Source organism: Anomaloglossus baeobatrachus, chromosome 2, assembly GCF_048569485.1.
Source record: "Anomaloglossus baeobatrachus isolate aAnoBae1 chromosome 2, aAnoBae1.hap1, whole genome shotgun sequence".
NCBI classification, from domain to species: domain Eukaryota; kingdom Metazoa; phylum Chordata; class Amphibia; order Anura; family Aromobatidae; genus Anomaloglossus; species Anomaloglossus baeobatrachus.
This window is the reverse complement of record NC_134354.1, coordinates 279216058-279229219: the sequence shown is the minus strand read 5'-3', so window position 1 is coordinate 279229219 and position 13162 is coordinate 279216058. Positions and strand designations below refer to the sequence as shown.

At 43.9% G+C, this 13162-nt stretch overlaps 1 protein-coding gene across 2 annotated transcripts in view; it reads right to left on the bottom strand.

Moving 5' to 3' along the window:
- LOC142291352 (mitogen-activated protein kinase 14) overlaps window positions 1–13162 on the bottom strand; it is a 139323-nt gene that overhangs the window by 83615 nt on the left and 42546 nt on the right. For both annotated transcript variants that reach the window (XM_075335821.1, XM_075335820.1), the window contains exons 6-7: window positions 2063–2110; window positions 1478–1592 (exon numbers count right to left, since the gene is read on the bottom strand). In XM_075335821.1, coding sequence (XP_075191936.1) covers window positions 1478–1592; window positions 2063–2110 — 163 coding nt within the window. The remainder of the gene's footprint in view (window positions 1–1477; window positions 1593–2062; window positions 2111–13162) is intronic.

The following is a 13162-nucleotide window of genomic DNA, read 5'->3' as shown; positions in this document are numbered from 1 at the left end:
TTACCAGCGCGGGGTGCAGTGAATCAGTACACTCACCCGTCCCCGTGTGTGGAGCCGCCCCCCTGCTGCACGCGATGTCTTCCTGTCTGTGCCGGTCAGCTGATCTGTGCTGAGCTGGTCAGCTGATCGGCACAGACAGGAAGACATCGCGATGCAGCAGGGGAACGGCTCCACACACACAGGTCAGCGTGCCAGAGAGGAAGATGATCGGTGCTGCAGGGAGTGAGGAAAAGGTGAGTATAAACGTTTATTTTTTTTCTCTGTGCTATAGGATACAGGCCATATACCAGGATGGTATATGAGCACGATGGGGGCTGGGGGCATATAGCAGGATGGGAGTATATGAGCAGGAGGGATGGGGGGGGGGTATGTGAACAGGCTGGATGGGGGGGGGGGGGTATGTGAACAGGCTGGATGGGGGGGGGTGGGTATGTGAACAGGCTGGATTGGGGGGGGGGTATGTGAACAGGCTGGATGGGGGGGGGGTATGTGAACAGGCTGGATTGGGGGGGGGGGGTGGGTATGTGAACAGGCTGGATTGGGGGGGGGTTGGGTATGTGAACAGGCTGGATGGGGGGGGGTATGTGAACAGGCTGGATGGGGGGGGGGGTATGTGAACAGGCTGGATGGGGGGGGGGTATGTGAACAGGCTGGGGGGGGGGTATGTGAACAGGCTGGGGGGGGGGTATGTGAACAGGCTGGATGGGGGGGGGGGTATGTGAACAGGCTGGATGGGGGGGGGGTATGTGAACAGGCTGGATGGGGGGGGGTATGTGAACAGGCTGGATGGGGGGGGGTATGTGAACAGGCTGGATGGGGGGGTATGTGAACAGGCTGGATGGGGGGGTATGTGAACAGGCTGGATGGGGGGGGTATGTGAACAGGCTGGATGGGGGGGGGTATGTGAACAGGCTGGATGGGGGTTTATAGCAGGATCATATACAAGGCAGGAGGATCATTACCAGGATGGGGTACCTTAGTAGAGAATTTGGGGACATTACCCCCATAACAGTGTCAGCAGCAGATCCTCGCCCCATAACAGTGTGTCATGACCACATTTTTTGCTTAAAGTTTTATTTTCCCATTTTCCTCCTCTAAAACCAGGGTGCGTCTTATAGTCCGAAAAATACGGTAGTTTATTCACTACAATCATAATAGTGCTCCACATTTCACTTGAGTAAGAGCCACAAAAAAAAAAAAAAAAAAAACTGTGTTAGAACATTTTTAAGAAAATTCTCAGGAGGCAGATTTTCTGGGAGATCTATGTCCGGCACATAGCCTGGAACAGCTCATTTATATATTAATACTCGTGTGTCTCTGTGTCCCCCCCCCCCCGTATCGGTCTCTCAGAAGTGATACACTATGTAATTTGTTGACAGCATTCTCAGAAATAAAAACATTCATTGATCTAGCAGGTTTACAAACTGTGAAGCCAAAAGATAGTGAAAGCATATAAGTATTATAGTAAATTCTATACCTGTCTGATTATAATGCATCCAGTTTAGCATGATTTCTGGTGCCCGATACCACCTCGTGGCAACATAGCCGGTCATTTCCTCATCTGTGTGCCGAGCCAAACCAAAGTCAAGAATCTAATAAGATAATAAAATTCAGTTCATGAGTCTTTAATGTCAGGTACACGTGAAATATTTTAAAGGGAAGCGGTCATGATTTTATACCTCAAACGAATAGCGTGTATGTACAGGTGCTGTTATGCAGATTAAATCGATACCTTAAATGTAGAAACCCATTTTACTGTCTCATCAATCTACCTTTGAAATAATTCGAGGTGGGACATTGGACTTGCAGCTCTTTGGGCCTCCCTCGCTTTTCATATCTGACTCCTGTGTCTGACTAACATGACACTGGGATGTGGCCATTTCACCATGCCCAATAAAGCTTTCCATATCAGCTGGGGCATCTAATTACTCTGGATGGGGGGGCTACGCTGCTAGGAAACAAAGGGATAGGACATGTTGGTGCAGCTGCCTGTTTTTTATTTTTATAATAAAAATTAAAAAAAAACCAAAAACATCACTTTAATCAATGCAGAGTAACTCACTTTCAGCTCGCAATCTTCATTTACAGCAAGGTTGCTAGGTTTCAAGTCCTGCAGGTATGAGGGGAAATGTGTAAGATGTAAGAGAAAAACAAGATATAGATTAAAAATAAGATATAAGAAATGACAGATTGTCAGTTTATATATAAAGAACATAGGAGTGCAATCTTCTGAAAGGGTCAAGGAAAATGAATTTTACAGGTTCTACTGTTAACTGCAGATAAAATCCAAATGTTCTAAAAGCAAGTGTTCAACACGTTCCATAAATAAAATGGCAAAACTAAGCGGATTAGAACTTCAAGAATGGCTAACCAACCTCATTAGGAGGAGGCAGGGAGAGAGTGTCGCTCAAAAATACATAGCTTTACCAGTCTTTCCCCATTTTGGTTTAATAGCTCAGCAGACCAGTCACAACGCTCCCCTAAGGGGATTGACCCAAATTGGAAAACCGTTCCTTTCAAAAACAATTTCTTCATTAGCACAGTATAATATCTGCACTCAATGAAGAATGAATGAACAGACAAAATGTCACCTGCCTTGCTTACTTCTTGACGTGAAAGTGAGGCGCCAGAGCTAACCCCTTAATATAGCAGCCTCATACACAAATGTAGTTTGATATGTAACTACTGTAGAACGCCTGTGATGTTAGCTACCGATACAGCGACCTACAGCTAAATTCTGCTTAACTAGTTGAAATCGTTGAGGTGCTTCATGCGCCCTTCCATTTGACTTTACTTATTACAATGTGTTGCAAGTAGTGATGGGTAGACCTGTTGAAAACCGAAATCTGGTGGTCCAACCGGGTTTCAGAAAAAAAAAAAAAAAAAAAAAAAAAAAAAACAGTTCTGGCCCAGAATTGATCCCAGATATCTGCCAGGACGCCATAAGTCTATGGGGCCCAGAACCCTCCTGAGGTGAAGTCACTGAGTTTAAGAAAGTCACCTGAGGTCAGGTTACCTGTGATCACAGGTGGAGGACCGCATGTAGCTCCAGCTATGACCGCAAATAGACAGGGTAATATCACTGCTCATTGCTGTGGCTCAGTCACTCCCTGCCCAAAGCCCACAGCGTACGGTCATGTTCTGGGGTTAAGGGGGTGAAAGAGGCTGGGTTTTTTTTGTATGTTATTTCAAATAAATGGATACAGAGGAAAAAGAAGTCATTCATTTTGCCACAGTGCCTACATGCCTCAAAGCCAAAGGTACAAAGTAGTCAAATGCACAAGTGTGCAGGTAAAAAATACTTTTAATGAACAAACAATGGTACACTACAAGGGCATGGATATAAGTATAAATAGGTTTACAGAGACAAAGGGGGTGATAAAAATCCCCACATGTGGATGCATGCAAAATCGTGTCAATTTAAGTTATTTGTAGCTCCCTGGTATGGTCAATGCTGAAGACATGTAACAACATAGTGCAGACAAGGGAAATTACCAGCCGAGGAAAACAGCATGCCGGCTACACATTTGTAAAAACAATACAGCAAGAGACCAGAGGCCAGTATGGAGCTTACCAGGGTAACAGAGGAAAAGCGTGCAGGCACACGTAGGGATAGTCCCGACACGTGTTTCGTGTGGTGACTGCTTCAGTCCCCTGAAGCAGTCACCACACGAAACACGTGTCGGGACTATCCCTACGTGTGCCTGCACGCTTTTCCTCTGTTACCCTGGTAAGCTCCATACTGGCCTCTGGTCTCTTGCTGTATTGTTTTTACAAATGTGTAGCCGGCATGCTGTTTTCCTCGGCTGGTAATTTCCCTTGTCTGCACTATGTTGTTACATGTCTTCAGCATTGACCATACCAGGGAGCTACAAATAACTTAAATTGACACGATTTTGCATGCATCCACATGTGGGGATTTTTATCACCCCCTTTGTCTCTGTAAACCTATTTATACTTATATCCATGCCCTTGTAGTGTACCATTGTTTGTTCATTAAAAGTATTTTTTACCTGCACACTTGTGCATTTGACTACTTTGTACCTTTGGCTTTGAGGCATGTAGGCACTGTGGCAAAATGAATGACTTCTTTTTCCTCTGTATCCATTTATGCTTTCAGAAGTCTTTGCCCTTTACTGCTGTTAAAATCCAGTTACGCTGTTCTTCGGTTTTCATTTTATTTCAAATAAAGAATTTTTTGGTTATTTGTAATAATTTTATTCACTTACGGATTAGTAATGGGAAACAAACTGTGGACAAGAAAGCGCAATAGAGTCTTAACTGATAAACAGAAAAGAGGAAGTTTAATGGAAAAACTTACCTATAGGGGTTGTGCCAGTCACAACTCCTATATTGGCGGAATCGCAGGGTGAATCAGCTGCAGCCCCAAAAGTATAGATATGAGTGGTTGTAGAGGAGACCGGGTTTTATGCCGCGCTTTTCACCAAATCCAGGAGGCTGATAGGGTTAATCCATGTCTTTTATTAAACAAAAACAGGTCTACGCGTTTCAAGGGACTCAGCCCTCTTCCTTAGGACATGTGTTAAAGACAGGATAATGTCATTAACACATGTCCTGAGGAAGAGTGCTGAGTCCCTTGAAACGCATAGACCTGTTCTTGTTTAATAAAAGACATGGATTAACCCTATCAGCCTCCTGGATTTGGTGAAAAGCGCGGCATAAAACCCGGTCTCCTCTACAACCACTCAGATTAGTAATGGGGAGAGGGGTCTAGGGCTTAGTGGCAGCTGTGAGCTGTGATTAATCCCTTATTACCCAGATTGGTAATAAGGGGCTCCCCAGCCTGAGAATACCAGCCCCTGTCAGCTTTATCATGGCTGGGTTATCAAAATTGGGGGGTGGAAAGCACTTGCAGTTTTTAAAAGTTTTTTTCAAGCATTATTTACATATTTTAAAAATTAAAATCCACATGCGGTCTGTTATTTTGAGACAGTCAAGATAAGTACACAGCTGGGGACTGCAGCCAGTAGCCATATGATTTATCTGTGTGTGTGTTCGTTCTCTTTCTCATATCTATCTATCGATATCTATCTCTATCTATATAATATGTCTCACATATCTCTCTCTCATATATATATATATATCATATATCTATCTCATATCTATACATATACGGACACACACACACACACACACACACACACACACACACGTGCGATTGTAAGCAGCCATGCTGGGACTGCTGGTGGGCGGGGTAAGCATTGCATATGTATGAAGGATAATAAGCGGCCCCGGTAGAATGAACACCCCGGAAGTAGTGTTATACTTGCCAGTCTCCCGCGCGGCTGTAACGCGCCTGTTTTCCCTTTTTTAAAAAATTGGCTGAGTTTCTGGAGCCAGACAGGTACCTGGAGTACCCAGAGAATGGAGCATGGGTAATTTTGATCCAGCGTGGATCTGGACTTTAACAGTCCGTGTCCATCCATCATTAGTCGTGAGGTATTTACTATTACAGCTTACACTGCCTACTCCAGCTGCTATTTCGTAATGAAAGTATCTCCTCTTTGTGCTTGCATACGAGAGCGGACATATTTAGAAGTTGCTGCATTATAGACATCTTGATATTATTAGCTAATGCTTACAACATACTATGCTAACCTCAATTTCTATATAGGGACACATTTTTTGGGGAGGGAGGGGCATATCTCTAGTAGATGCTCTGTGCCTCTTACCTTGTTCCTCTGACTTCATTTAACTATATGTTGCAGGTTGCTAGGTATTACAGCCTACACTAATTACTTTAGCTGTTATTTGCTAGTTAATGAATGTCTCATTCTGTGATTTGAACATTGAGCTGACAGTCTATAATGCAACAAGATATAGAAGTATTTGATCAATTGTACCACATTATTACTAGCTCTTGTTTGTATTATACTACTGCTCTAATTCAGCTTTGCTTCGATCTATGGTATATTGAGGGTATCTCTTCTAATCTACAAAGCTCTTTGGGGGCTCCAGCCTCTAGATAGAATATTACAAATTTCATTATTTTCTCTTCTTTTTTTGACCTTCTCCCTTATAATATTTTTGTACCATTTATAAATAATTATTGTATTCTATTGAACCACAATATATTTCCCTTCATCTATCCCATTATAATGGGTTACGAGGAAAATTTTTTTGGTTTATAGTTGAAAAGGTTGTCTCCCTTTCAGAAAATCTGGGTCCCCAGACACCCCTGCAGCATGATGTGTCTTTGTCACTCAAAGTCCTAGTTTGTGATTACAGCTGCGCTCCCAGTTTACTGGGCAGCAACATAACTAGTTGTCCAGCACCGACCAGGAGTTGATACATAGAACTGAGTAAAACGCTATTTTCTCTGTGTGTCTGCCAGCTACACAGTGTTTTAACGCTATTTACCAGCAGTTTACCCCAATATCTGCAGGTATAACAGTTGTTTTTTTTTAGTGATGTCAGGTTCCCTTTAACCCCTTCAGCCCCCGGGCACTTTCCGTTTTTGTTTTTTTGCTCCCCTTCTTCCGAGCGCCGTAACTTTTTTATTTTTCCGTCAATCTTGCCATATGAGGCTTTGCTTTTGCAGGACGAGTTGTACTTTTAAATGAAACCATAAGTTTTACCATATTGTGTACTAGAAAACAGCAAAAAAATTAAAAGTGTGGAAAAACTGCAAAAAAAAGTGTGATGGGCACAATAGTTTTTGGGATGTTTTATTCACCGTGTTCACTATATGGTAAAACTGATGTGTGGGTATGATGCCTGAAGTCGGTGCGCATTTGTAGACACCAAACATGTATAGGTTTACTTGTATCTAAGGAGGTTAAAAAAAAAATTCACAAGCTTGTCCAATAAAAGTGGCGCACGTTTTGCACCATTTTCCGAAACCCGTAGCGTTCTCATTTTTTGGGATCTATGGCTCAGTGACTGCTTATTTTTTTGGCTCTCGAGCTGACGTTTCTAATGGTACCAATTTTGCGCAGATGCTACGTTTTGATCGCCTATTATTGCATTTTGCGTAAAACATGCGGCGACCAAAAAAGGTAATTTTGGCGTTTGGAATTTTTTTGCCACTACGCCGTTTACCAATCAGATTAATTGATTTTATATTTTGATAGATCGGGCATTTCTGAACGCGGCAATACCAAATGTGTATATTTTATTTTTTTTTTAACCCTTTAATTAAAATAATAAAAGTGAAAGGGGGGTGATTTGAACTTAGGTTTTTTTTATTTTTTTAAAACTTTTTTTTTAATTTTACTTGTCCCCCTAGGGGGCTATAGCGATCAGCAATCCGATCGCTCTGCACCATCTGCTGATCACAGCTATACAGCTGTAAACAGCAGATACGGTCACTTCCTGCTTCACTGGCCTCCGGGCCGAGTGAAAACGAAAGTGACTCGTCATAGCTGCAGGCGTCATCACATGACCCTGTGCTACCATGGCAACCACCTAAAGTCACGTGATCACTCACGTGACTTCCGGTGGGGGGCGGCGGTAAGAGAAAATCATGACCGCGCGTATATATATCTCGCTGCCAGACTTTGTAAGGGGTTAATGTTACGGGTGGAATGCGATGCGATGCCACTCGTAACATGCAGGCACACGTCAGCTGTTGAAAACAGCTGATATGTGCGCGGATCGCCGCATCCTGCCCAAGGCAGGGGGCGGGGCTTAACGTCACACGCTCCATGACGGATAGATCCGTCAAAGGTCATGAAGGGGTTAAAGGAAAACTGTCAGCAGGTTTTTGCTATGTATTCTAAGGATACCTTGCTGTATGGGGTTAAAACACAGATTTCAGAGTCTCTTATCAAGCTCCATGCGGTTTACTTGCAATGATTGTCTTAGAACCAGACGTTTATCATTATTATATATCATTATTGCTTGGACTTGTGGTAAGCAGCTGACTGTGTATATATAGACAATGTACATAGAGAGCATTGTGTTGGTGTAGTTTGCTTTCTGAGATATGCTGCATTGCTAAATCAAATATCTGTGTCAGAACAGCTGCACCCAGTAATTAAAGTGAACCTGTCAGGTGCAATGTGCACCCAGAACCACGAGCAGTATTTCTAAACATTCTTAAGAAATGAGGCCAGGGACTAGTCGCAAGGGTGTTACTTTCCCCGACTAGTCCGCCCACTTCGCATGTTACCACACCCACAGGGTACCCGTGTCTGCTGTTTCCACTGTTCAGAAGTCCCTGGGCACTTTCGGTCATGCGCAGTATGAAGCCGAATGTACACGTCCTGGCTTCAGAGAGGCCTAGTGCGCATGACCGGAAGTGCCAGGGACTTCTGAACAGCGGAGTTAGAGGACGCAGATACACACACGTCACCGCTCGTGATGCTGCACTGGGCACGTTACACTGGACGTTTAACCTAACATGGGTGAGTTCTAATGGATGGTCACTTGGTGGTTTAGAGGTTTTTCCTCCTGATTGTAACCGTATGTCCATTGTACTGACCAAAGTAACTAGGTGACATCCTAACTATTCTATCTCTGTGGGATAGCATCTACGCACTGTGTGGTTATATAATCTTCTCTTGATTGTGATCCTTGGCTCAAACACATGGGATCTAGGCTGATGTGCTGGGACTTATTGACCCTATTGTGTTAAGTAAATGATGTACCCACGTCTGATAATGAAGTTATGCTCATACCTGTCATGTTGTATACCCGGTGTTTTTCCTACGGACTCCCTATGTTCATCTGATCGTTATTTAATATGTCTTATTTAGGCCCTGTGCGCATTTACTGGTTTTTGCTGCAGATTTCCTGCATGTTATGGTGATAACATCTCTGCAGTGATTCACCAGCAAATCCTATGGGGAAAAAAAAAAAATGCTGTGCGCACTATGCGGATTTTGACAGCTGCATGTTTTGCTGCGGGATTACCGCAGCAAAAACAATTGCATGTCACTTCTTTTCCGCACGTCGCTGCGGCATTTCACTCCATTGCCTGTAATGTAATCGGGAAATCCCGCAGGGAATAACGCAGGTAGAAAATTCTGTGCGGTTCATTGCGTTTTCCTGCGTTATTCCCTGCGGTATTTCGTGGTTTCGGGACATAATGTTCATCACTGCCTACGGTTTGCAGGGAAGTGATGTCATTATGACAGGAAGAGGAAGCGGAGCAGAGAGTAAACACACACATATCAGACACAGACATATAGAACACACACAGATCACACTCACACACAGACACCGACATATAGAATACACATAGAAATGAAACGGACCTCCCACTCCCGGATCCAAGACTTCTTCCGAGCTGCACCAACCCTCTGGAACGCTCTACCCCAAGAAGTTAGGACAAATCACAACTTACTCAGCTTCAGACGCACCCTAAAGACGCATCTTTTTAGGGCGGCCTATCACACTCCCTAATCAGATTCGATTCACATAGTCCCTCTACAACTTCTCACAACATAACTCCACATCAAACTCCATAGCACCCAAAGGCATCTCAAGGCTCGGGCCCACTGGTCGAGGAAACCACTATCTAGCCCCCATTTCCGTGAGATGGCTGGATTGTCATTGTAAATAAGCACTTGTACCTTGCCCCTCCCCCCATCTCATTGTAGATTGTAAGCTCTCACGAGCAGGGTTGTGTTTTTCTTTTTTTTCCTCTAAATATTTTATTTCTATAACTGTTACTTGTTTGTATATGATCCTCCTGAATTGTAAAGCGCTGCGGAATATGTTGGCGCTATAGAAATAAAGATTATTATTATTATTATTAATAATATTAAAAATAAAAAAACATGTGTGCTCCACCGTATTTTTACCGTCCAGCTGAGGTAAACACACAGTGGCGGGCCGGTATTCTCAGGCTCAGGAGGGCGAGGGCCAGGGTTAATGCCCCCCCTCCCGCAGCCGAAAATATCAGCCCGCAGCTGCCCCGGGACTGTCGCATCCTTTATGCGGCAGTCCCGGAGTGTCCCCGACTCTTCCGGTTTCCGTGATGCGATGGCAATCGGGGTAATAATGAGTTAATGGCAGTGCATCGCCGCCACTAAGTCCAGTCTTTAATCATGGCAGCGTCTATGAGACAGTTACATGATTAACCTTTAAGTAAAGTGAATAAACACACACACACCACACACACCACACACCAATCCTTTAAATAAACAAAAAAGCCCCTCTTTCACCCCTTTATTAACCCCCCCAAACACACAACACCAACGTAATCCACCGAGGTCCCACATTGCTTGCATCCAGCCGCGACTGACACTGTACTGAATGCAGCCTCGTAACGAGCCTGCAGAGGTAATTACAGGTCATTTCTCACGGCCGGTGATGTGAACACACTACCGCTTGGGAGAAATGCAGCGTGTCGATTATTAATTGATCTGTCCTCCATCTATCTATCTCTCTAACCTTCTGTCTATTTATCTATCTACTATCCATCTCAGAAGGAAATTATTTTTTCTTTTTTTTTTTTTTTTCAATGTGCTTTATTGCATTGAACGCATTAAAACACATGTACCAACCCGCGGCAAAACCACCGCGGCAATACCGTGGTAAAACCGCAGCAAACTGCACGCAGTTTTCAGGTGCGGTTTGCCGCGTTTTTTTTTATCGCGGGTGTGGTATTCTTACGAAAATTCCGTTTTCCAGTGCGCACAGGGCCTTACTGTATTTATCTCTTGCTGTGAAAATAATTGTCTTTAATAAAACTTTTTTCTATTTTTGCAAGAAGGTCTGATTTGAATCAATCATTCATAAGGTATGTTTGTAGCTATATCTACTTTAAACCCCTAGTCCTCTTGTCTTATAATATTTTGGCGCTTGTGGTGTAGGTTACATCTACATTTATTATGGTACTTAATTTTGTCCAAATCTGTTCTATACTGAGTACCATGTCAGCACGTCCCAGTGTCTGTGCTACCATGCTAAGAGGGCGGACTAGTCGGGGGAAGTAAACGCCTTTGCAACTAGTTCCTGCGCTCATTAGCATATGATAAAAGATCTTTAAAAATACTTTTTCTAAAGCTCTTTATATCTATCCTACTATAGGCTGGGACAGTTAGGCAGGGATTAGAAACATGCACCCAGAACTGCTCATGGTTCTGGGTGCATATTACACTTGACAGGTTCCCTTTAAGTAAAACAGATGGAATTGGGGTCTCTTTGCCTACATCATGTTGCTCTCAGATGAGTGTTAGACCAAATTAATCATTAAGAAAAAAATTCCTTTATTAATATATTCCTAAAATACTTTTATTAATACTTAAATCTGTAAACATTCAAACAGACAAAACACAATATATACCAAAAGAGAAAAATACAACGTGTTTGTGCACAGTGGACACACAGGTAGCTAATTATAACACGGCAAGATGATAAGGGGTCCAATGTTACAAGGGAAAATAATGTACACCAAACAATTGGAGCCTGAGATAATTGTGCTGTCTGTACTCCGCCTAACAGAGGAGGTAATCACCTCAACTTTTGGTTGCCCCTGGCTCCTCGGTGGCTTACTCTAAATAACCCTATATTCCTCTAGTAAGGTAATCAAGACCATGCAAAACATGCTCAAAAGGTGATCACAAATAACAACTAGCATGTATGAATAAAAACACACAAAAATCAAACAGACGTCCCAGATAATATTACAAGGGCCTAAAGAGATATCAAAGGACTAGCTGTTACCAGTCTCACTATATGCGGATAAATGCTAGTTATCAAAAAGACTTATACCCGCATAACTAAAATATATAAATAGTTAGGCCAAGCTGAGAGTGGACTTGGTTTTACGGATCCTCTCAGCCACCCGACGCGTTCCATCCCCTCGTAACTGAAAGGGGGTTCATCAGGGGATATTTTCAGTAGTGACCACAAGTCACCTGTAATGTGGTAAGCGTAAGTTGGAAGTGTCTCCAAATGCCCTTAGTTTAAGTCCGCTGGTATAGAGCAGAACTCAGCGACCATACTTGATATGCAGATGTTCAGATTGGGTTAAAAACCCTGAATAAAAAATCCAGACAAACGTCCTCAGACGTAATGCATCTCTTGAGGTACAATAGCCGAATGCAAGGCACTTAATACTGTGCCCAGAGCGATAGTGCACTCAGAAACAGGGAGCCTGGAACATAAGGCTGATCGGCATGCAATGTGTGGCAATGGCTGAAGAGCCATGTTGCCAGAGGGTAACATACCTCTTAAAGGGAACCTGTCAGCAGAAATTTTGCCCAAAACCTAAAAGATTCCCCCTCTGCAGCTCCTGGGCTGCATTCTAGAAAGGTCCCTGTTATTATTGTGCCCCCCTGCTGACCCCACATCACCTCCTTCCCATCTTGCCCTGAGGCAGGAAATAGATGGGAAGGAGGTGACGTGGGGTCAGCAGCACCGCGCTTGCGCAGAACGAAGGACGCCGAGGGGGAAAGCGCGGTCCCGCGATTATGGGCGGTTGCTTGGTAATAAACATCACAGCACCGCCCATAATCTAAAGCCTGCGCACACGTCACCAGCGGTGACACTGGGCACAGTGCTCATCCACGAGAGATAGGCACTGGGCATGCGCGGGGACCTGTGGAGCACTGGGCGGCGTCCACAGCTATGGAAATCAGCGATGGGGGACGGCCTAAAGCGGCAGGAGGCAGACTAACGGCCATCAGGCAGCCCGCCCCGTGTCACATTTACAGAATCTGAAAACAAAAGTAGGATTTTTGTGTACTCACCGTAAAATCTCTTTCTCTGAGTCTTCATTGGGGGACACAGGACCATGGGTTATGCTGCTGTCACTAGGAGGCTGACACTAAGTAAACATAAAAAGTTAGCTCCTCCCTAGCAGTATACACCCCGAGCCGGAGGCGGGCTCAGATCAGTTTGGTGCACAAGCAGTAGGAGGAGTACCAGAATCACCATACATAAAAACAAGTTGTAACTAAAACAATGCAGCCGTGCGAACAAGAGGTCTATGAACATAAGACCGCTGAAAATAGCATGCAAATGCAATTAAACAACCAAAAAACCAAGCAGGGTGGGTGCTGTGTCCCCCAATGAAAACTCAGAGAAAGAGATTTTACGGTGTACACAAAAATCCTACTTTATCGTTTCATTGGGGGACACAGGACCATGGGACGTCCGAAAGCAGTCCCTGGGTGGGAATACCAAGCCCGCAGATAGGAAGAAACAACAACCTCCCTCGGCGGGCTTGCACTATAATTGAATGCTG